The 24997-nt window shown below is 41.4% G+C and overlaps 1 protein-coding gene across 1 annotated transcript in view; it reads left to right on the top strand.

The window, feature by feature from the left end:
• The first annotated feature begins 13053 nt into the window (after positions 1-13053).
• The window catches only part of FREM2 (FRAS1 related extracellular matrix 2), a 115522-nt gene continuing 103578 nt past the window's right edge, over positions 13054-24997 (top strand). The window contains exons 1-2 of the mRNA XM_079319032.1: positions 13054-18283; positions 21724-21813. Coding sequence (XP_079175158.1) covers positions 13138-18283; positions 21724-21813 — 5236 coding nt within the window. The 5' untranslated portion in view covers positions 13054-13137. The remainder of the gene's footprint in view (positions 18284-21723; positions 21814-24997) is intronic.

The raw sequence follows: 24997 nt of genomic DNA, 5'->3' as shown, positions 1-24997 counted from the left end.
GAAACAAGAGTATGCAAACAGTCACTAATGATTCCAATTGTTATCTCATGCTGCCTTATCTTCCCTAAATTTCCATCCTTAGCCACTTCTGGGTTTTTTGCCCCACCTCTCCCCTTTCCTACCCAATTTAAAGAACTTTCAGTATTTCACAAACAAGAATGAGAGTAGCATGAGATGTTAACATCTGTGGTGCCTAACTCTGACTTTCCTTCATCCACCTGTCCTGTTGTTTATTCCACACCTTCCCCCTCTCATCTCTGCTCATGCACACCTGAGGCCCTTGCTCCTTGAGAGCAGCAGCAGGTAGGACAGCCTTCATCTCTGGCCTCTCCCCAGCTCACACTTGTTGCAGCCCTGAAGAGATTACTTTGTTCAGGCAATGCTCAGATCTGTTTTACAGCCCTTGTTTGGCAGCTCACATAAGCCCCATACACCTCCACTGACTGTGTGATTTATCAAGAGATCACGATCCAGTCAAATCTAAATGAGTGATTTCAACACTCTCCAACTGCTTCTAATAAAGTGTCAGGCATATTTAGTAATTCCTGGTATTACCAAATCATGGGTTCTACTGAACTTACCTACAATAGTTCTGTACTATTTCTCAGATTTTCATCAGAGCAGCCTTGTCCTGTAAGTGCAGACTGAACTCTGTGTGATATCATCAGGACTGCCTTCCATGTGAGCAGCTCTCCTTTGTGCCCTAGCATGAGCTCTGCTGTCTGATCTCAAGGAATATGCTTTAGCTGGACTGAGAGTGGGAATGCCTGTTCTCCTCCCTTCTCTGCTTCTCCCAGGTGGCAATGTCTGCAGCTCTCATTTCACTGTGCTAGAGAGTAGCTGCAGCCCTTCGTGGTGCTAGAGTGAAGGACAGACAGAAAGTTGACTGTGAGAGCAGCAAGTACTTGCTGTGAGTCACACACCAAGGAAAAGGGAAGGAGCTGCAGGGTGAGGGGGCAACTGAGCTGTGTTTCTGCTTTAACAGCAAAGAGGGAAGTCCATAGAGTGTTTCTTGGGTGTTTTTAACAAACTGAGGCAGGAGGGATCAGCAGGTGATATTGTTGACTCCTGAATCTGACAGTAGTAAAGGACTGGAGTTGAGTCCCTGGCCCCAGATGAGAATTCCAGCCTGTGTGTGTTTAAGAGGGAGCTGCTAAAAAATAATTTATACTGGACACAGGAAATGAGGATCTGAGACATATGAAGGGTGCTACTAGCATGCGCATTAGCATTTTTTTAGATGTCTTTGAGGACTTTCTCTTGCCTCTGTGCTTCATAAGACTGTAGCTGCTCTTCCATAGGTCCTGCAACATGTTTACTAGCTCAGTTTGATGCCTCAGGTTCTGTGTGGCACCTGAAAGCACTAGACATCTATGCTTAGGCATTTGAATACCTCTCAAGGTATATAACTAAAAAATCTGGGAGAGAAAGGACATGGAGTAAAGACATGAAGACCTAAGTAGCTGAATTTCCCTGTATTATTACTTTATTATTACTTCAGCTTTTTTAAAAGCAAACTAGATTTTATATCAACATTTACTGAGAGTTCATACACTACCAGCATGATGTGCTACACATGTACTATAAACATCTAACAGAGAGGTTACTCCCTGAGAGATTTCTGAGGGTGGTCTGATCTGCCCTGGGTACCACCAATTCTCTCTGTCTGACTGCTTGCTAGGGCAGAATTAATTTCTTTAAATAAAAATAGATCAAATTGGTGGAGTGGGGGATGTTTCTATGTGTGTGCTTGTGGGTGGAAGGAAGTTTAATCAGCTCTCTCCTGAGCCCTGTAGTCTACTATCATGCTGGCTCTGGGTTATGAGAATCTCCTAGGAATATCTGTGCCCTTTTGGACACATATTGGGCACATTTCAGATGTTTTAAAGGAAATTCAGGCAGTACAGCCCTGGAAGGACTACAGGACAAGTCTATGATCCCTCCAGCACCAGGAAACAGGAGTCATTGCTTAGGTGGTCTGTAATGCAAGAGTGCTAAGATATGCATCTTAGACAGCACTTCTGGAATACTGATTGAACCACATATTTGCACTGAATCTTAGCAAGATTGGGAAACCTTTGTTTACTCTTCTGTCTCTAGGGTTGTGTTTTCAGTGGGAGACACTAATACAGATAAATGTATTTAGAATTTGAAGGAAAAAATAAGAAAACTCTGCTTTATAATGAATATAATTCCATGAGTGCAGTGGGTCCTGCATCTCTACTGTTATAACATTTATTTTTCATATAAAAAAGACTGCATTTATTGTGTGCTCTATTTCATGTTCATTTCAGATCCTGTATTTTACCACTTGCTTAGGTTTTTTCCTGTGCAAAACCCCTTTTTTAATACAAGGGACTTGTCTAGAACCACCCAAGGAGTACATTCATGAACAGAAACACAGACTCCTGTCAGTCCTGTTTGGAAAGCAATGGAAGTAGGTATGAAATGGAGCAACTGGGAAAATGCATCAATAACTAGAAACAACAATTAAATAAAGACAGAAAAAAAGTTCAGCTAGTGGAAACACAGAGGTATTCTCATTATTGCAATCAGAGCCCCTTGACACAGATGCCAAAACATTTAAAACATCAGGAAACTAAGACACCTTCAAGAATGTTGTCATTTCTGCAAAATGCAATAATAAAATTGCATTCTGTGTAAACAAATTGTACCAGGGCTACTAACACAAAGTGTTAGAGAGTAACATTGATCCTTCATGGACAGATACAAAGACAGAACAATTACAATTACAATTACAGAAGAAACCACTCCCAAAGCAGCACGTGTTCCATTAACAACCTTTATTTTCAGATGAATTGCCTATTTTAAAAGGGAGTGATGGAAAAGAACGTTATTTTTTTGTCTTGGTTTTGTTTCTTTTGTTTCTGTAAGTAAATGTTCTTTAAGACTTCATGGAAGAAATGCATGTTTGTGCACAGTAACCTTCTGAATTGCTGCAGTCTCTCCTGTGCCATGTCAGGTGGATCCGTTCCCATCAAAGAGTTTAACTGACCTCTCAGCCTTTAGACTGTATCATTAAGGATCTTCTGGGATTTAGCTTGTCCTTCCTGGAGTGCACCCTGTGTGCATGGTTGCTCCAAGGCAGAGTGAGAGAGGTTTGATCTGCACTGTCTCTATTTATGATTGACTAGCAGAGATTGCATGGCCTCCCCAGGCAATCTGCTTTGTTGGATTAGACAAATAGGTATTTGGTCTAGGTTGAGTTAATCCCACCCTAAGGCAGGAAGGTGGGCTACTTGACCACCTGACATCCTATTTAGTCCTACTTTTTCCCAGAGTTTTCTGATTCTTTCCTGATAAGGAGGCTGCTGGGCTCTTCACAAGGTTAGGCACTGGAAAAATATGAGGATGAAAGGCTGAATCCATGAATGTATATACAAGCTTAAACTTCATTTATTTCTATGGAAACTGAGATCCTAAAGACTGCTCTAGATCACAGACCAAGCCCAAAATTATCACTGCATCTTGAGTAAAACAATAATATAAAATAAAAAAAAAGAGACATCATAACCTGCAAATGGATGCAGAAAACTCAATTATCTTAGATAAGGCTGGACCACAATCTTTCCTGAACAGCACTTGCAGGCTTTGACCCATGACTATTACAGCTTCATTTTCAGGTGTACATCATAATCTACCCAGCAGAGTTATATCTGGCAGCAAGCTACCTGTATGATGATATTTCTACAAAATATATCAAAGGAATGACAACCCATTGGCTTTCCTTAGCTGTTGTGGGAGAAATAGGGAAAATTTCCTGATGGACTGATGTCATATTGAACACTATTTTAACATGAATTTTAGCATATTTTGGACTGTTGCTAGACCTTGAACCAGGTGCTCCCAAGGTCACCTCACACCCACAGTCACCTGGCATGGGAAGAGACCTATGTCATAGGTTCTAAGCTTCAATATTTTGTAAATAAGATCCTTACCAAAGAAGCTATAACATTTTTTAAAAAAGATTAATTATTTTACTACAAAGATCTAATCCTTTAGAAAAATGTTCTACATAATATTTAGACTATTGAAGTTCTCTATGTTAGAAACTCTGTTTCAAGTGTTCAGAAAAGATATAGTGTAATTTTACTGCATATTTACAAAAAAATTAAACACTTTAAGTGCCCATGGGTGTCTACCTTTGAGCATTTTATCCTGTGAAATATTCCTGCAAAATATAACAAGGCTTCAACTTAATTTAAAGTATATTTACATAATATTCATATGTATACTTCATAGAAAAGTGTTTATTACAAGATCTGTGTTGGTATAGTAGACTATCCCATTCCAAATCAAATATAGTTTATACAAAATCGTGCTGAATAATGGGAAAAAGTATAGATATGGTGTAGCACCTAATCATGAGTGCTGTAAAACCCCCAAAATTAGGAAAAACAACACAAAATTATCTGTCTTCCACAGTGTTTCATCAGTTACTGTAAAAAAAAATTCTATCTTCTCTTTAGAAATATGCACTTCAACTACTGTAATTTCAGGACATTTCAGAATTTCTAACATATTTTCCTCTTGAAAGATTAAGTGCTATAATTGCTACTTTGTACCACATAGGAGAAAATATTAATAATGTAAACATTAGGCCTCTGATATAAGTGATGTTTTTCATGTTCCCTGCTGTATATTGCACTATACAGGGAAATTCAGTCTCATGTCTCCAGTGTTCCCATTTTCAGGATAGAGGGGATGCTCTTTTAGCAGTGTCTGTCTATTTTCATCCCTGTACTGCACCTGACCTACTCACCCAGGCTTTTCTTGTAGGAAATGGAGACAGAGATGCTTTCAGAGCATTATTCATCTTATTCTAAAGTAGATACCCAAGGTACTTCAGATGAATAGCAAATTAAAGCAGCTTTTCTTTCCACTGATAACAAAAGGGGCCTGGAGTGATGAGGACAGAAGAACCATCACTGTAGGCATCTGCAGACAGGTATAATGAGATTTTTCCATTCATCCAAACTCCCAGCTCTCCTGAGGGAGTGCACTCACTTGAAGGCATTGATGTTTTTGTGAAGTACACAACAAGAAAAGCTTCAAAGAATATTTATTCTTTCTTTCCTGCATCTAATTTTCAGGGCTGAGGCAAAGGAGTAGAGTCTTCAGTCATTAGATTGGACAGTGACTGGCCTTTTCTCTGCTAGTCTAGCTTCACTGGGAGGGACAGATCTCAAAACTCTTCCATAGCTGAAAGTTTAGGAAATTTGGAGGAATATTTTAAGTCCTCTTTTATAGTCAAAAGTCTAAAATCTACCTCCAGCATTACAGGATAAGGTACTCTGATCACTAGTTTATTTGTGCATACCAGCAACTTTACCTCTTATAACAAACAGACCATGAAGACTCAAAATCTTCATGGCAAACCACTCACTATCTTATTCAGACATTTCATATAAACCCAGTAACCACAATGAAATCACAGTGGAGGGTCTATGATCACTGACACATTATGTTGCAGAGAGATCTGTAGGGATTCAGTTGTTTGTGTATATGTTTTGGGACTTTTTTTTCAGCAGATATCAAACACAAATCCTTTTCTTTATTTTCTTTCAGATCAATTATTTTAGTTAATACTTTAGTTGCTTTGCAATATTCTGGACTGCCTGGTTTGAGATCTGAGAAAAAAACATTTGCTTCTCAAGTAAAAACTTCATCACTGGGAAATCCTGGTGTAGTTATGGAAAAACAGATATATAAGAAAATTGTCAGTTACAGATTTGAGAAATTTAAGTGAAAGTGACAGAAGAAATTTAACTTTCACAAGTCGAAAATATTTATTAGACAAAACAATGTAAATTTTCTGGGGCATTTAAATGGGTTTTGAACTAGGATACACCACTCAGGGCAACACTGTGTTGTATTCATTACTGGCCTCTTAGCACCCACAGTAAGGGGCAGAAAAGCAAATCTAAACCTAGACATATATGAAAGGTATAAATGACAGTGATTAAGTTTTTTACATAAATGAATGGCCTGGAATACTACACAGAGAAATTATGACTTGCTTTGTGTGACTTGTGGTTTATTCAAATGCTTTCATAGATAAGAAAGCATCCCCGGGGATGGAGAATTCTCCTATGGATATATACTATGTGTTTAGTGCTGATTTGGACCTTCAGTGTGGGATTTAATCCATATTGGATGCAGAACAGGTGGAAGGAAAAAAAAAAAAGTGGTTTCTTAAAGCCTAAGTGCACAATACCAAAGACCAAGGGCTTAAAAAAACTAACGAGGAGAACTGCAATGTGGTGCAAAGATACAAAGGTGCTTGTTTGGGTTCAGGGCAACCACAAGGCTGTAGGTCAGGAACATATCTCCCATAAAGTCCCAACACTGTTTATAGAGATACAGTGAGTATAAAAGTCCTGACAGTGATGCAGTTCAAAAGTATTCTGTGAACAGTGGATCTAGCACATGTACCACCACATACACCTCACCTTCTGACTGAGACTTTTTCAAATAAAGCTACTAATTTTACTTCCCTGAATATGGGTGGAAATAGCCTAAACACTGCAAATACTAAGGTTATCTGACTGCAAATACTTATTTAGCTATCTAAGGCAATTGGCAGTGCTGTTGTGTAGCCTCTGCTGCAGATCTTGGTTTACCTGTTCAGCTGCAGGTTTACATGTTACAGCAAGAGCAAAGTTTATGGTGGGTCACATACTGGAGGCCTCTGAGCCTCAGTATTTGGTGAGTGCATGTTTGCTAACCGAGTTTTTTTAAAAGAAATTAAGTTTTATAGCTAACTTCTTTTAAAACTGGTGAAGGTAGGTGTACACATTGTGTGTTCAGTCATTAAGCATGTCCAGAAACTCTTACTGCAAAATTTTGCTTGCACTCTCTATTTTCTGCCATTTAGCTAAATATGTTCCCATTGGATTTGTCAGGGATTAATTTGGTTTATCAAGTTGTTTTATACAGACTCCAGAATGATGGGCAATGTTTTGAAACTGACAGTTAACCATTTTTGCTTTGTAAACAAACCAGTAAGAAATCTCAAAGGTCACAGCACCACTGAAAATGCTAAAACATCTGGGCTTTGGATCCCATTCCATATCAGAGCATTAAAGAGAGCTGTATCAGAAGCTAGCCTGAGGATACTTCAGATTTGGCTTCTTCAGGAATATGACTACATATGAAGTGGCAGAACTTCTGGAAATGCATAATTTTTTTTTTTTTTTTAATAATTTAAGAATAGAAGTTGCTGCTGCAAGTATGTTTCTCCAAATGCAAATCCCAGCTGTTCTTTGGCTTCCAGTTAACATCTGTGTTGCTCAAAGTTAGGCACTAAGTACTTATCACGCATTCAAAAATCTTTCCTCTAAAATGCAATGTAGCCTGAAATTGGGATTCTTACATGCTAACCACTGTTTTTCCTGTGATGAACACCTACAATCCTAGAAAGGTAAAATCAGTTTGATCAGTGGCTCAATAGCTATTGTTCCAGAATATTTCATAGTATATGTTGACACTAATTGATAGTTCATTTGAAAGTCCTGGAGAACTGGTTTGAAACAATTTTACAAAGAAGTCTGGAAATCGACTTGCAACATTATGAAAATGCCAATTTTTTATATGTAACCAGGTGAACAGACACCTACATCCATATGACTTAATAAAATCATCATCTATAATTTTTAAATGGACTGTGATTCTTATCTTGGCAAAACTCAATGAAGACAATATGAAGCTTATTTTGAATGGAAGTCACAGTATCACACCCAAAAGTTTAAAATGTATCTATTCCAAATCTGTGCAAAATGCCAGTAAAGTTAACATTGGCTAACTTAGGGAAATCTCTATGGAGAAAGGAAACATAGTAAGAGGTTGATATCACTACCTAGATATGAAGAGGGAGGGGGGATTCTGGTTCTTGTCCTCTTCACAGTCTTAAGGCTTAGTTCTCATTTACTTTCCAGCCTGTGACTGTCTAACATAAAGAGCAGTAGTTTATAGTCACAGGAAAATATATATATGGCAGGGATACTGTTTGAATTATAATACGATGAAACTGCCTGTGTGGGGTGGTTTTGTTATGACAACCAAAGCTACAAAGATTAGGAAAAATTTCTTTTACAAAGCAGGACAGAAAAAATTACAGTAAAGAGAATCTTAAGTGATTAAACTGCAATTTCGTCAGCCTTTGATATGCAATTTTAATAGTTATCCAAGGTCAACTCAGAATAGCAGGATAATTCTTCAAAAGAGTTTTGTTACATTTTATAACAAATACAATAGCATCCTGAATTATTGAAAGCATTCAATACCTGGCAGCTTGTTTGACTAAAGTTCTGGACCTAGTTTAACAGTCTTTGTTGTGGAACATGACTGCATAATATATAAAATGTGCAGTATGTCATGTTTATAGTATAGGTGTGTATAAAAATATTTAGTTGATAGAAAAGAGTTCTATTAATAGGCAAAAATCAACATCTTGGCTCAGATAAATTAAAATAATTTTAAATATTTTTACTAAATATAATCCTCTGTCAGCTGCAGAATTACTGCACTATTTTCATTAATTAACTTAGACAAATAAACTTTCTTCCACAAAAACGACAGACATACAAAATATATGTGAAAGATAATAACATTTATCTGGATATTGCTGCAATTGTTTTGATAACATATCATGCTTATGTTATAAAAGCCTCACAACCACTGAGACCACTCCTCTAAAGAAAAAATGGATTGACTCTTCAAATTAATTACCTTAACATGATGTGAGTACTTGGTACAATACAGTCTCTCTTCACCACTTTTCAGCCAAACATGAAAGAAAATGATAGACCATAGGAACCCCTGAAGGAGGAATATCATCTTCTGAATTAAATTTCAGCATGCACAGTTTCATTCTACAGGAACAGCCAAATTTCTCCCTCAAACTACTTCAAAGACTTACCATAAGAAAGTTAATTTGGAGGAAATACTCTGAATGCTCTGTTTCTAGGACAGGCCAGAAGATAAGACAGGCTTATGTGCTCAAAGTCTTTTCTACTTTTTGCATAGGAACTTCTGTTAAATATATTAAATGGTATTACTTTTATGTGCAAGTTTTCCCTTGCTTGTTATGGGGGGGAGGGGGGGGGAAGGGGGGGTAACCCTAAAATCACAAACCAAACACTAAACTGAATATTGCCACTAACAAAGATATTAAACTGATGTAGTCAGTCTGTACTCCAAAAAGTTTTGCCTCGACTTCCTTCTGTTCAAACAGAAGACATAAACCATAGGTAAAGAAGCTTGATGGAACAACTTATTTAGTCTAGTAAATTACTAAGTCTTTTCCTTTTGATAATGGATCAAGAAGTTGTATTTTGGCTTTGAAACAAAAAGAGTAAGAGTGATCAAAAGGCAGAGAAAAACAGAGATCTAAAGGAAGGGAGGGAAGGAGCTTGAAGAAGGTTGACTTGAAAAGTAGGTTTTCAAAGAGCCAAGGCTGAAGTAGAAATAGAAACATGGAGAGCACCAGTGCCAGAGAGATGAAAACAATTACTGGGACAGCAGCAGAAGAAACACCACAAGCTAATATAACAAAATCTAAGAACTTAAGAAAGATGGAGGGTGATTTTGGATTGGGATTTGGAGTGAATGTTGATTAGGTCATGTGGTCACATTTACTGTAAATGCATGAGATGTACAAACCAGTACTATACTCATCCCAGCATCAACCCAAAACAATTTTGAGAACAAACTGTGTAAGTTTCACTAGTCAAGGAATGCAACCTTATTCTGACAGAAAACAGTTACATTTCTTCATACCACAAGGCAATGGGAAATAAACTATGGATGCCACACTTAGTGGTGCTGAACTTTTCATGAACATCTCTGCCTGCATGGCAACAGATACTTGGACTGAAACAGAAGTCATGAAAGAAATGGAGAAGAGATTTGAGACAATGCCCCATTTATAGAATGTGAAGATAAAGAAGACATACTTGGCAGGAAAAGGATGACTGAAACTTACAGCCTAGCAACACTCTTGCATATGCCCAGGCAAAAACATATGCATGAAAATTTATAAATAGTCACCTGTGTAATAATCCATTAATGAAAGAAGAGAACAGAAATAGTATGGGAGCAACAGAAAATGTTGGTTAAGTACAGCAACACAGAGACAACTAAAACACTCTCTCAGCTGGCTGATTTAAAATTTTCAAATTCTTACTGTGTTTCAGCAGACTATTTTGATTTTTGGTCTTTGAGCACTTAATTACTTGACATACATAAATGATGGATGTTTGCTCTGAGGCACAGTAGATAGTGTATAACTTGCTTCTAGATGGCCTTCAGAGTTGAACTGTAATAGCAAAATTACTTACACAACCAATTAAGTATCCAAATACTCCCACTTGCTGTTTCCATTTTCTTCTCCTGCTCTCCTAATTTCCTTAGCAAGATAGTAAATACAGTTTGGTAAGAGATGGCAAATCTTTTTGCACTTGAAAGTGATGAAATACTCTCACTGTTGGAAAATATTAAAAAATGCTGACATTTATATGTCATACTTTGCCTCCTTTACGAGTATTTAAAAACCAAAATTATTTCATTTTCACAAATTTATTTGAAGAGCATATCTGGAATTGTTTACATTGTTTAATACAAAACAGCTACAAAAAGTAATATAATAACAAAAAAATCAGGAATTGCTACTGTTTAGAAGTTAAAATGATGCCTTATCAACAGAGGGCAGTCTTTGATAACTATACATTAGAATGAACACTTGGAGAGCAGTAAACTTGTTTGTTTTACATGGGATTGTGGGCTGTGTAGGTTTCAAGTAAGGAATATACATCTGTGATTCATCATCAAAAGCAGAAATGAGATGCCTCCAGGAAAGGTTGCATTTAAAATAAGAATATGTTTGCACTCTTTTTTAAATAAACAAATGTCTTAAAAACATAGATTTGCCCTGCTGAACCTCACAGGTAATTTATTTCAGAGGAAATATTCACTGCTAGATTTCCAGAGCACACATTTATTTATTAATGCTCTGTTAAATGAGGAGGTCTTCTGTGCCCTAAATCTTTCTGCTTTTATTTAGACATAGAAATAAAAAATAATAATATAGCAAAACTGCAAGTTTTCATGCAAAGTTATTTCTATTTTTCCCCTGGCCAAATTCCAGTTCCTTTATTCACTAAACATTCATTTATAAAGATAATGGACTTGTTAATGAGCCCAATTCTGATTTGTCATGCTAACTTCAGGGACAATTGGTAGGAAAACAGTTTGAATTTATATCTATATTATTAGATCAAAACTTAGCCAAGATGAATTTTCTTCAGGCAGAATTTGAACACAAGTGTTGGCACAAGCCAAGGTAAAGACTTCAAAAATTCTCATCAATTCTATAATATGGAATTTTTGTTTATGTTGTCCGGAGAAAAGAAGAAGAAATAAGCAAGTCTTGCACTTTGTACTTGGACTGTGGCACAAGAGCTCACTGACTTGTTTGACAAGATCGCAACTCTTAAAAATACCGGACTTCTGCTGTTTGTACATGGAGATTTACCACTGGGTGATGGAGATAACAGAGGTCAAAGAACCAGACCCTGTATCCATTAAAAATAAGAAATTTCTGTATGAGACATGGGGCAACTCCACCTCTTTACTATTTTTATTTTTTTTTTTTTCAGAACCAACAAAATATCCTAAAAAAAAAAAATAGTTGGAATGCCTTGGGCATTGATGTCTAAGACTCCATTCAAATATCTTCCTTTGAAACTTACAAATTTGACATTAATTGTTGAAATCCAGGGTGAATGTCTCATAAGGGTAGACAAATGGTACTAGTGTTGCTTAATTTGCTAGATATCTAACTACCAGAATTACTATCCTCCTGCAGCAGCATCCAAGTCCACAAGTCTATTGCACAGGTTTATTTAATAAAATAGCTTTCAACAGTATTCCACAGGTATATCAGTAATAGAACATAAAAATATAAAAATAGAACATAAAAATAGAACATATGAAAAATTACAATAATCCAGCGTTGTAGATCTGAATGTAAATTCCTACTGATGTTCCCCCAAACCAAGCTGAATTATTTATTAGAAAGAATACTCAAATGTGAACGTAGCTGACTGTGCCCACCCTGCAAAACTCAAATTCCAAACTGGAGTTTTGCCGTACAGAAAGTAAGATCATGTCCCATAATGCTGCTCCAACACTGAAGGATACTGTAAAAGACCATTTTAAAAGTAGGGGAAAAAAAAAAATACAGAAACATTGTTACAGCCTTTTGCTGTTTTGAACGCTTCTCTTTGTCGTATTTTTCGCTTTGTTAGAAACATTTTTTAAACCAGCGTGCGGATCACATTTCATAAACAAGAAAGAATGATAGCAACTGTGAGACACGCTGGGGCGAAACTCAGAGCCTGCTGTCAGGAATTTTAAAAGGCGAGGAGCTCCGAGTTCGGGCTCTCAACTGATGTGCTTTGAACTGCAGGCACAAGGCGTCAGACGTAGCGGGATGCTTTCATTCACCCGCTGCTGGGGAGTGACCCGCCTCCGAGGAGTAACCCTGGGCACCAACTGGTACCAAGCGATGCGTTCTGCGCCCGAGATATTTATCCGAAATTCTTTGTGGCGCACAGAGGCGTGCCAGCAGAGGAGCGCTCCTACGCCGCGGGAAAGCAGCGCCGCCGTCCCTCCGACGGGAGAGCTCCCTTCCCGCAGCGACTGGCGCCAGCGGAGCAGCCCGTGCCCACCACATCCCCGCTCCCGCACCGCGGGGCTCATCCCGGGGCTCATCCCGGGGCTCATCCCGGGGCTCTCCCGACTCCTCCGCGCCCGCAACCTGCTGGGCAGCAGAGGGAACGAGGGGCGAGCCCCGCCCCCTCGTAACTTTCATGATTGGCACGCGGCTCTGTCCAATCGCGCGTGGCGACCTCTCCCCTCGCGGGTGCCCATTGGCCGCTCGGAGGCGCGGGGCGGGTCTTTGCCGGACCGCGGGGCTCTCCCCCGGAGCCGAGCGCGGCGCGCTCAGAGCGCAGCGTGTGCGCGGAGCGTGCGGCGCCGCGCCGGCGGCAGAACCGGGGCCGCGATTCAGCCGCTGCCGGAGGTTCCCGACGCTTCGCTCCGCCGGCAAGGACGATGCAGCCTCTCCCCGCCGGGCCGCGGCGGCTGCTGGCCGGCTTGCTGCTGCTGGCCGGCTGCGCCTGTTCTGGGACGGCGGAGCCGGCGCCAGGCAGCAGCGGCGCGGTCTCCTCGCCGTGGTCGCCGGAGGCGGCCCCCGTGGTGGTGGCCAACCGCGGGCTGCGGGTGCCCCTGGGCCGCTCCGCCTGGCTGGACCCCACGCGGGACCTGGTGCTGCAGGTGCAGCCGGGTGACCGGTGCCACCTCACCGTGCTGGACGAGGACCCGCTGTGGCAGCGCCCGGGCCGCCTGAGCCCCCGGCGCTTCCCCTGCGACTTCGGAGCCCGCGAGGTGCAGTACTCGCACCTGGGCGGCCGCAGCCCCGCCCGGGACCGCGTCCGCCTGCAGCTGCGCTACGACTCGCCGAGCCGCGCCCTGGTGCTGCCCCTGGTGCTGGAGGTGGAGGTACTCTTCACCCAGCTGGAGATCGTCACCCGCAACCTGCCCCTCACCGTGGAACGCCTGCGGGGCACCAGCAACCCGCTGGACGCCCGCAGCCTGGAGTTCGCCTTCGAGCCGGGCCGGCAGCGCTGCCGGGTGGGGCTGCTGCCGCTGCTGGCCGGGCTGCCCCGCTACGGAGAGATCCTCAACTACCCGCCGGCCGCGGCGGGCGGGGGCGGGCAAGCGGCGGGGGGCGGCCCGATGCCGGCCGTGATGTGGGACTGCGAGGAGTTCCTGCGGCTGGGGCTGCGCTACCGGCACACGGCCGCCGGCGGCTCCCCGAACCGCGACCTGGTGCCGCTGGTGGCCGAGCTGCGGGAGGCGGCGGGCGGCGGGGCGCTGCTGAAGCGGGAGTACTTCCAGGTGCTGGTGCGCATCCGCGCCGGGACCGAGAACGTGGCCCCCAAACCCAGCTTCTTGGCCATGCTCATGATGGAGGTGGACCAGTTCGTGCTCACCGCCCTCACGCCTGACATGCTGTCAGCTGAGGATGCAGAGTCACCTCCCGATCTACTGCTCTTCAACATCACCTCTCCCTTTGGTCCTGGCCAAGGCCACATGGTCAGCACAGATGACCGGAGCTTGCCTGTCACCTCCTTCAGCCAGCGGGATGTGCGGGAGCTGCGCATTGCCTATCAGCCGCCCGTGGAGGACTCTGATCGGGAGCGGCTCTTCGAGCTTGAACTGGAAGTGTTGGACCCAGAGGGTGCTGCCTCAGAGCCCTTTGCCTTCGTGATTGTGGTGAAGCCCATGAACACCCTGGCCCCTGTGGTGACCCGCAACACTGGCCTCGTGCTCTATGAGGGGCAGTCAAGGCCTCTCTCAGGTCCGGGTCCCAGCCCCAACCTGGTGGTCAGTGATGAGGATGACCTTGAGCAGGTGCGGGTGAGTGTGGTGGCAGGGCTGAGGCATGGCCACCTCACTCTCCTGGAGGATGCCCCAGGACCTGCTGCCCCTCGTAAACACTTCACAGTGGCCGAGCTGGCAGCAGGCCGAGTCATTTACCAGCACGACGGCAGCGAGTCTCCACTCAGTGACAACCTCGTGCTGCGGCTGGAAGATGGTGGCTCTCGCCACCGCGTTGAGTTCCTTTTCCCCATTACCCTGGTGCCCACTGATGACCAGCCACCCCTACTTAATGCTAACACAGGGCTTGCCATGGCTGAGGGGGAAACAGTGCCCATCACCACCCGTGCTCTTAGCGCCACTGACATTGACTCGCAGGATGCCATCCTGCTCTTCACAGTGGAGTCTGGCCCCACGGCTGGGCAGCTCCTGCTCCGTCAAGCGCAACCACCTCCTGGCTGGGAAGAGGAGGAGGAAGAGGAGGGCTTTTCTTGGAGGAAGGTGCCAGGTGTAGCAGGGAGCTCCGTCATCTATGAAAAGCCAGTGAGAGAGTGGCTGCAACAGGACATTGTGGAAGGGCGTCTCTTTTACCACCACTTTGGGGCTCACAGCCCTGGCCCTGGGGTTGTGTTGGACCAGTTCATCTTTAGAGTCCAGGATGACAATGACCCACCCAACCGCTCTGGACCACAGACTTTTGTGATCAGGGTGCATCCTGTAGATAGATTAGCCCCAGAGCTCCATAGTGGCAGCAGCCTGCATTTAGTAGTTGCAGAGCAGCAGGTGACCCCGCTGCGGAGGAAGCACTTGTGTTACACAGATCAGGACTCAGGGGACCGGGAACTTCGCTACACGGTAATCCAGCCCCCCACTGACACGGACTCCAACCACCCTCCCGACGCCTTTGGAGCGCGCCTTGGATCCCTGGTGCTGACTGAGGACCACTCTGTGGAAGTTACACACTTCACCCAAGCCCAGATCAACCATCACAAGATCTCATACCGCCCTCCACAGCAAGAGCTGGGCGTGGCCCCTCATTTAATTCAGTTCCAGTATCAAGTGCAAGATGCGGCTGGCAATGCAGCCAGAGGGACTTTCACCATCTACCTGCAGCCTGTGGATAACCAGCCTCCCGAAATCACTAATACTGGCTTCACTTTGCCTGAGGGAGGCAGCCATGTCCTTAGTCCAACTGAGCTGGATGCCAGTGACACGGACACTGAACTTGCCCGTCTCAGGTTTATCCTGACCCAGGCTCCTCGGTATGGCCAGTTGCAGCTCTCTGGGTACAGTCTGGTTCCTGGAGGTATCTTTGGCCTGGAGGATATCAGACAAGGGAGGGTGGTGTATGTGCACAGTGGGGCTGAGACCAGCAGTGATATCTGCAGGCTTGATGTGAGTGATGGGGTTCATTTTGTGCCCATCACACTAAAAATGAGTGTGCACCCAGTTGATGATGAGGTCCCTACACTGCGATTGCCCCCAGGCACTCTTGGTTCCTACCTAGACGTGCTGGAGAATGGTGCTGCTGAAATCACTGCTAGTGTCATTCAGGGCACGGATGAGGATACGGATGACTTTATGTTGACATTCATTGTGGAGGATCCTCCTCAGCATGGGAGCATCCTGGTTCAAGGGGTGCCTGCAGAGAGGTTCTCCCAGAGAGATCTGCTGGATGGTGCTGTGGTATATGCTCACACTGGTGGCGAAATAGGCCTTCTGCCCAAAGAGGATGCTTTCAACCTTACCTTGTCAGACCTCTCAGAGAAGTGGCGTGTCAGGGGCAATGTTGTTCATGGAGTTTCAGTCTTGGTGACCGTTCTTCCTGTTGACAGTCAAGCTCCAGAGATTTTTGTGGGGGAGCAGTTCATGGTGACGGAAGGTGACAAACGGGTCATTACTCTTGCTCACCTCAGGGCTGAAGATGTGGATACTCCTAGCGATGATATACTATGCACAATTGTTGCTCAGCCTACATCTGGGTATGTAGAGAACATCTCTCCTGCCCCAGGATCTGAAAAATCCAGGGCAGGGATAGCCATAAGTGCTTTTACCTTGAAGGACCTCCGTCAAGGGCATATTTTTTATGTCCAGAGTATACATAAGGGTGTAGAGCCTGTTGAAGACAGATTTGCTTTGCGCTGTTCTGATGGCATTAACTTTTCCCAGAGGCACTTCTTCCCCATTGTTATTGTGCCAATCAATGATGAAGAGCCTGAAATCTTCCTGCGAGAGTTTGTTGTGATGGAAGGCATGAGCCTGGTTATTGATACCCCTATCCTCAATGCAGTTGATGCAGATGTCCCTGCGGATGAGTTAACGTTCACGATCACCAGGCTACCCAGGCATGGCCACATTGTGAACCAGCTGGTCAATGGAACTGTCCTGGTGGAGAGCTTCACCTTGGATCAGATAACAGAGAGCTCCAACATTCTCTACGAACATGATGACTCTGAGACAAGGGCAGACAGTTTTGAGGTGCAACTCACAGATGGTAGACACACCATTAGGAAAATGGTACCAATCATGGTTATTCCTGTAGATGATGAAACACCCAGAATGGCCATCAATGATGGTTTGGAGATTGAGATGGGGGAAACTAGAACTATTAATAACAAAATATTGAAAGCTACTGATCTTGATTCTGAAGACAAAACTTTGGCATACATTGTAAGTTATGGGCCAGGACAAGGCCTCTTACAGAGAATAAAACCTTCAGGTGAAGTTGAAAATATCACCCTGGGAATGAACTTCACCCAAGATGAAGTGGATAGAAATTTGATTCGATATGTGCATTTTGGCCAACAAGGAGTTCGTGATCTTATCAAGTTTGATGTGACAGATGGAATAAATCCTCTTATTGACCGCTACTTTTATGTGACGATAGGCAGCATTGATATTGTCTTCCCAGATGTCATCAGCAAAGGAGTTTCTCTGAAGGAAGGAGGGAAGGTAACCCTGACTACTGATTTGCTTAGTACCAGTGACCTGAATAGTCCAGATGAGAACTTAGTTTTCACCATTACCAGACCACCTGTTCGTGGTCATCTTGAATGCACAGATCAGCCTGGGGTGCCCATCTCCACTTTCACTCAACTCCTGTTAGCAGGCAATAAAGTCTATTACATTCACACTTCAGAAGATGAGGTGAAAATGGACAGCTTTGAGTTTGAGGTGACTGATGGCTATAACCCTGTGTTTCGTACTTTCAGAATTTCTATCAGTGATGTGGACAATAAGAAACCTGTTGTCACAATCCATAATCTGGTGGTGAGCGAAAATGAATACAAACTGATAACCCCATTTGAACTGACTGCAGAAGACAGAGACACACCTGATGCACTGCTAAAATTTATCATCACTCAAATGCCGGTTCATGGCCAGATCATGTTTAATAACTCCAAACCAGTCACCACCTTCACTAAACAAGATCTGAATGAAAATCTAATCAGCTACAAACATGATGGCTCAGAATCAGTTGAGGACAGTTTCTCTTTCATTGTTACAGATGGGACTCATACTGATTTCTATGTTTTCCCCAACACTGTGTTTGAAACAAGGAAACCTCAGACTATGAAGATTCAAATAATGGCTGTGGACAACAGTATACCTCAAGTTGTAATAAATAAGGGTGCTCAGACTCTCCGTGTTCTGGCCACAGGTCACATCGGGTTTCTGATTACCAACAAAGTGCTCAGAGTGGAAGACAGGGACAGTTTACATGTTACTCTTAAGTTCAGAATCACAGAGGGTCCACGCCATGGCTTCCTGATTCACCTGGGGAAAGGCAACCATAGCATCAGCCAGTTCACCCAAGGTACTACAATACTTCATGTGTTTTCTTTAGATCACTGAAAACATTATTTTTCATGCTAAACTCTATAGTAATTGATGGGAAAAACTTTCCAACAAAGAGCTTTTTTATAATGGATTTGTGATTTTTTGCATCTATTTTTTATTACTTTTATGATGGCTTTAAACAGGAAATGTCGTCTGCTGGATAAACACTGATTAAAGGAACTTTATTTCTTTGGAGAGTTTAGTCCAAATAACTGATTTGCACTCTCTGTCAATCATAGTGATAAAAGTATGGATAACAGAATTGGGCTGTACATCTTAAGAGACAGTGCTTTCTTTAACCAGTTTTATTTAGAAAATGCCATGGGAATGGCCAAGCTATTATTAACTAATGGCTAGGGTATCAACTGCTCCACGGTCTGAGCACATCTAACTGTAAAAGCAAAATAGTTTCCCCACCAGTGGGAAATAATATGAGTGCATTTGTTGCCTTAATTAGAGAAATCTTTACCACAAAGTGTTTGTGGTAAATTAAGAGGTAGTGTAAACATTTTAAAATTATGTTAGTAGTACTTCTTACATGAAACTAAAACATTTGGTGATATAAATAGGGCAAAAACCACATATGAAATAATGCCTCAACCCAAGGCTGTGAAGTAACTTTAATTGAAATGGAAGCATTAGCTATTCTCTTGAGAATTTTCCATGGTACTTGCAATGACTTAATGGCTAGTTAACTAACAATGAAATTAAGGTTTTTTGCAGCCTTCTGCAGCTGTGGAATGAGCAAATAGCACCAACAGCACAGACACTCAGTTAAAGGGACCCAGCCAGGCTAGGATATATAGGTGGAAAGGCTTGAGGTGAACACTTCCAGTTGGCTGTGTTTCATTTCACAGAGCCTATATGGGTACGTATCCATGTTACAGTCTTGGCAGTAGCAATGTTCTTGTCAGATATACCAAATTTCAAGTAGGCCTGATGATGAACTTTGCTATTTAAGTTTTGCAGTGCTAGTGCAAAAAGGAGGATGAGAAGAGACCAAACTGTCCAAGCTTTGGGGACACCACAGTTCCTTAAATGTAAGGCTTCAGTGGTGAACTGTGAGTGATATTGAAGGTGTTGTCAGAAGAAGTGAGAAACAAAAGAGAAAGGGAATGAGAAAATGAGCAGATTATCACTTATTTTAGTGGGTTTTCTCTTACATTGAAGAATGTGAAATTATTGAACAGGTGTTTCTTGAAAGCAGAGGAACAATGATATCCCTTTTTTTTTTTGAAGATGAGGAACACTTGGGAGAGGTACATACTCCATTCCTCCCATGCCTCATGGCCAGGCGTACATTTGTCTGATGACCAAAATGAAGTTGCTAGTTGGCTTTGAATTGGCCATCCAAGCATATGGCATGGATGCTGGCTTAATATACTGGGGCTGCCCAAGCTGGGTAAGAAGCATGCAACCCTTAGGAAAGGGTGGTTTTAAAGCTAGTGAGGATCTCCAGAAAGTGGAGTAACTTCACAGGTTCCCTGACAGTGCTAGCTCAAGCACTCTTCACTTCCGTTGGATTGAAGAGTGTTTTTAAGAAATGCATATTTCTTCAATAATATTGGCCTTTGAGAAGGTCATGCTTATGCTACACTGAGAAAAATGTCTAATGTTCAGAGCAGAAATAAACAAGACCCTCTTTTGTCATATTCATTGTGATCCCAGCGTAAGCTGCAACGGATTTTGTAGTGTCTGCAGTGACTATTGGACAACTATAAGCATGTTATTGCATGCTTTCTTTTAATGTTTTGATCTTCCTCTCTCTTTAGGGCTCTTTTCCTGTCATGTGTCACCTCTTTCAAAATGCTAAATAGTTCCAGTTTCATCAACACATGTGGGTTCTTATGAGGCTTGTAAAACTTCATTAAGGTCTTCCAGTTTGTTGGAAGGGACCTCTCAAGGTCACTTGATTCTATCTCTATTCAAAACTGGGACAACTTTGAAGTCAAATGAGGCTCTTCAGGATGTCATGCAAACAAATTTGAAAGCTTCTTGCTAGTTTGTGAAGTCCATATTCAAACTCCCATTTCTTGGATTTGTGCTGGTGGCTGTATGAACAGGGATCCTGACCACTTTGGGTAGGGTAGCAAGATTCATTGTGTGCAAGCAGCAGGAGCAGTCTGGTTTTTCAGATTCCTGTAACTGAAAGAGAGGGCAGAGCAATTGTTTAGAACACAGCTAGTGGGGAAAATTATATTTTTTGAAATAGAAAATTATGCTTGATGTATTTAAAATTATCTTAAAGAATTCCAGTATGAAATTAATTTTATCAGGCACTGTATTTATGGTTATGAATTGTGGTTATAACTAGGCCAGTTTTGATATAGCTAGCACAGCTAATCAGCTGTGGAAGAAAGCATAGACCTGCTCAAGTGACTACAAACATGTTCTTAAGGAACAGAAAAGAGGTCATTCTTTGCAATTATTTTGACAAAATTAAGGTCTTTTGGATGGCAAGCAGCCTTTTTTTCTTACGAGGTGGTCCTGGTCCTGCAAACACCAGTTCAAGTGCTTATCTTTATGTATATTGGAACCATAGATTTTGATAAGGCTACCCACATGAGCAGAGCTGAGTACTTGTGTGTTTGCCAGATGAAACATTTATGTGTTTCACTGGCATGAAGAGGTATTTGTTTGCATCCTCTTTACAGCCCCATGAATTTTTGATCTTTAACTTTCAAACATTTATGGAAGAGATTTTTCAGTTACATATATTTGCTTCTAATGCTCTTAACTTGTTTGCGCTCGAAGATGTCTGGTTACTTTTGGAACTGAAGATTTTGTGAAGTTCTAACAAAAGTGCTTTTGGTTTCTTTTTACTCATGTATCTACTCTAACATCAGAGGAAAAGTTGGGTGGTACTTGAGCTCCACTTTAATGTGATTCATTTCTACCAATATTAACAAATACTTGTTTGTCTTTTACATTGCTTTATGGTAACTGCTGGTTCAAAATTGTACATCAGAGTTTCTTTCTTACTGAAGTAATTTCTGTTTAGTTACATCTATTTGAGTTCTTTAAAAGGTCAATCACTGTAACTGTCTTCTACAGTACTTTGCAGGCTGAAAAATGACAGAATCAATATCCTTGTGGAGATACACCTCTGTTTAAGAAAATGGACCACTAAAAATATGAAATAGTTCTGACTGTCATATTTTTACATTTCATTTCATTTTTTATTGTAAATACAGCTTAACAGAAAGAGAGCACTGAGGAAGGGGAAGTAAAGGGAGAGAGTATGAATGGTATCTGTAAAACTTCAACACTGTTATACTGAAATTCCTCAGTTCTACTGTAGGACCTTAACCACTCTCTTGTTGAAGCTAAACTATTTTATACATGACAAGTTTTTCCAAAGAAGTTTTCCTACCTTCATAATTTAAAATAAAATCTATTTTTCCTGACTCTTTGCAGCTGATATTGATGATATGAAGATATGCTATGTTTTACGAGGAGGTGACAATGCCACCAGTGACATTTTTCATTTCTTAGTTGAAGATGGTGGTAAGTACTCATAAAATATCAGTTTTTCTTGTTATTTAAAGACAAGGAATTTAAGTATGCTTTGGGAGTTGAAGAACATCGAATTTAATTGAGGGAAGTCTGTGTTATCTCCTGGAATGTGATTTTTTTTATGGCCTTCTTATATTTTGAACTATTTCTGATGATTATGAAGAGGGGTGTCGATGAAATGGTAATTGCACCTGATGAAAAAGCTTCAACCTACTCTGGCAAGAAAGTGAAATTCTGTAAGTCTACTCAGATACCTGGACTTTCTGTAGTTTTACCTTTGTACTCCCTGTGCAGACTCTTCACACATAAATTCTCCTAAATCTTTATCTTGAGAGACTTTTCATTTATGGTTATTGTTGTCTGTGTTTTTAAAGGTTCCAGTTCTAAGACTATTCATATCAAAACATTACTCATATCAAAACATGTACCTGTTGTGTAGAGTTCAAGTTTTGATTCTATGTATTTAACATAACAGAATCCTCAATGGCTTGTCAAAGATCTTTGTCAAGCAACTAGTGTGAATTCTCCTGGCTAATACTAATACTTCTGGGATTGTGGTGGATGCAAAAGAAAATTATTAAAAAATTTGAGAATAATGGCATGTGCTCATTTGAGGGAGAAATATGTTGGGTTTTTTTGTTTGTTTGAAAAGCACAAAGGAAGAACAGTTTAAAGGGTAAACAAAATGCATCAACAGGCTTATTTTCCCATCCAAAGTCTGACTTAATGTGGATATTGCTAATTGTGGATATTCCTAATTGTAGATATTCCTATGTGTGGTAACAGGTGCCTTTTTAAACATAGCTCTATGAGTAATTGGCAATGAATTTTATTAGTTGATTTAATAATATATTTCTTAGAAAGAATGCTTCAAGTTAGCTGATTGTCAGCTCATATACACAGCTTGCATTACTGTTTCACAAGAAGTATAGCCAATTAAGGGTATTAAGATCAGTGAACAGGGATTTGTCCTGTCTGTCACAGACTGGACAGATTTGTCACCCTCCACCATTGCTGGAGTGGAATATTAAAACATGTTTTACTGTTTATTGTGATAGACAAGCACAGAGGAAACAGTACCTTTTGAGACTTTGGGAAATGTCTTTGCAAATCTTTCACATTAGAGACTGGGTAGTGTCATAAGAATTTGCAACACCTGATTTATTTTCTATAAATGGTTTCTTTTCACTGAGATATGGGTCAGAGAAAATTAAAGGTACATAAAATGGAACATGGGATGCTGTGTTTTCATAGTAATACTTTTTTATGATAGGTGTCACCACAAGGTGACATTGTGATTTTTGAGTTATTCTTTTAATAGGCGAACAAATATTCAGTGTAGAGATTGTTTCAAAGTTTTGTGTGATGGGAGTAATTAAAGCTGATGAAAGTTTGTTCTCAGTGAGCTGTTTAACATCAGTTCTTAAAACTGAGTTGTCCCTTGAGAGACCAACATTTGTGAGAATGTCTCCATGCTATTTAACACTTCATAGTGGCAAATGTATAGTTAAAGCAAATTGTACCTAATATATTCTGACTATATCATGATTTTTTATTTTTTAATTGGAAAGCTTACCTGTCACATCTGCTTCTATTTGGCAGAGTTGCAACAGCCTGTCAATTGTAGCAGCATGTTCTTTTTCAGAATATAAAGAGTCATGATAAGGTGCTTGGTGATTATTTTTTAGAGCCTTTGGAAATTGTGACATTATTGTCTTAGACACTATTTAGCTAGATGGTAAGATGTTTTTTGCTTTCTTGAGGCTGTTTGTTGACAGAAAAATGAGCTGTGTTGTGTTTCATAGAATTGCTGATTTTGAAGATGGTAAAGACGCATTTAAAATTGATCAAGTTGTGATCAAAACATTAGTAGTTATTTGTCTCAAATATCTCAAATTCATTAGCAATGTCTATTGAATCTTTAACGGATGAAAAATGCAGGAATTTAATCTACTTCTATTTCCACCCTCCTCAGAAAGACTTCAAAGCCAGTGTTTTGCAACTCAGATGTATTTTGGCACACTTTCAGTTGTACCAAGGCTATTGTTGAGGGTTTTTTTGATTTTAAGCCAAGTCATATTAAGAGACTCCACACAAGAGCTGAGTGAAAGATGGAGCACAGGTGATCAACATCCATTGTAGAAAGCCACACTTCAGACTTCCATCTCCTGTATCAAGGTTTTTGCAGTAGTAACAGGTTTCTGCTATTCTAGAGTGCCTAGTGCTATAAATAAAATAAGTGGGACTTCACTTAAACTGAGCTGTGTGTTAGTCTCTAAGTGATCTGGTTCAAATCATGAAGCTTTTCGAAACATGATTCACTGAATGAATCTGTGTTCATACAATTCATCCAGTATAACTTCAAATAACTTAAAAATGCTAAAATCAGTCACACCTTGCAACCCAAGTATTTTATATCTTCTAGGCTTTCATGCCTCAGCAAGGGAAACATACAACAGCAGTTCCTGCTCTTTTCGTGAATTAGAAAATTATTTTTGCCCCAGACCTGTAGTGTTTGCCGTAAAATACTTTTCTATATGTCTTGTGATATTTGTTCATAGTATCTAACTGCAGACAGGAGAAGAGCATGACTTCCTCTAGGTCTGTCTTTTGGTCTCTGATCTGCTATACTCATTGTACCATGACTTATGGAAACAAATGCAGAAGCTCTTTTGTCATTGTTTATCTCAAACGACGATAGTCTGACTGGGGCCTGAGGCTGTTATTTCATGCAATCTCCTGGAGACCAAGTACAAGGAGTCATCAAACTGCTCTGGTGTGAACTTTGTTGTGGATTTGGAATTTTGTTTGTCTTCTCCCATGAAGTAGTATTTATGGTAAGCAGGGTAGGCAACAGCAGACTAGGTGGGTAGGTGAGGGGAAAAAAGCCAAGTCAGCCCTCTGCCAGCTCTCGGCCCCTTGCCTGCTCTGCTTCTCGCTGTGGGAGCAAGGTGAGTGCCATGCTGCACACCAAACCATGGCCTGGGATCTGAAAGCATGAAATATGGTCCTGGAACAAGGTAGTTTGCCTGGGAGAAAACTGAAGTATATACAAATGAAGAGTAGCTTGGGGACTATGGCTAGCTTAAAATAAACTTCGTGGTGATAACTAAAGAGAATAGAAATGGGGTTAATATGAAGAGAAAGGAAGTCCATTTAAAAAGAAAGAAAGCAC

This window comes from Erithacus rubecula (assembly GCF_903797595.1).
Source record: "Erithacus rubecula genome assembly, chromosome: 1".
NCBI classification, from domain to species: Eukaryota; Metazoa; Chordata; class Aves; order Passeriformes; family Muscicapidae; genus Erithacus; species Erithacus rubecula.
Note: the sequence above shows the minus strand (reverse complement) of the source record. Positions and strands in the feature narration are given on the sequence as shown.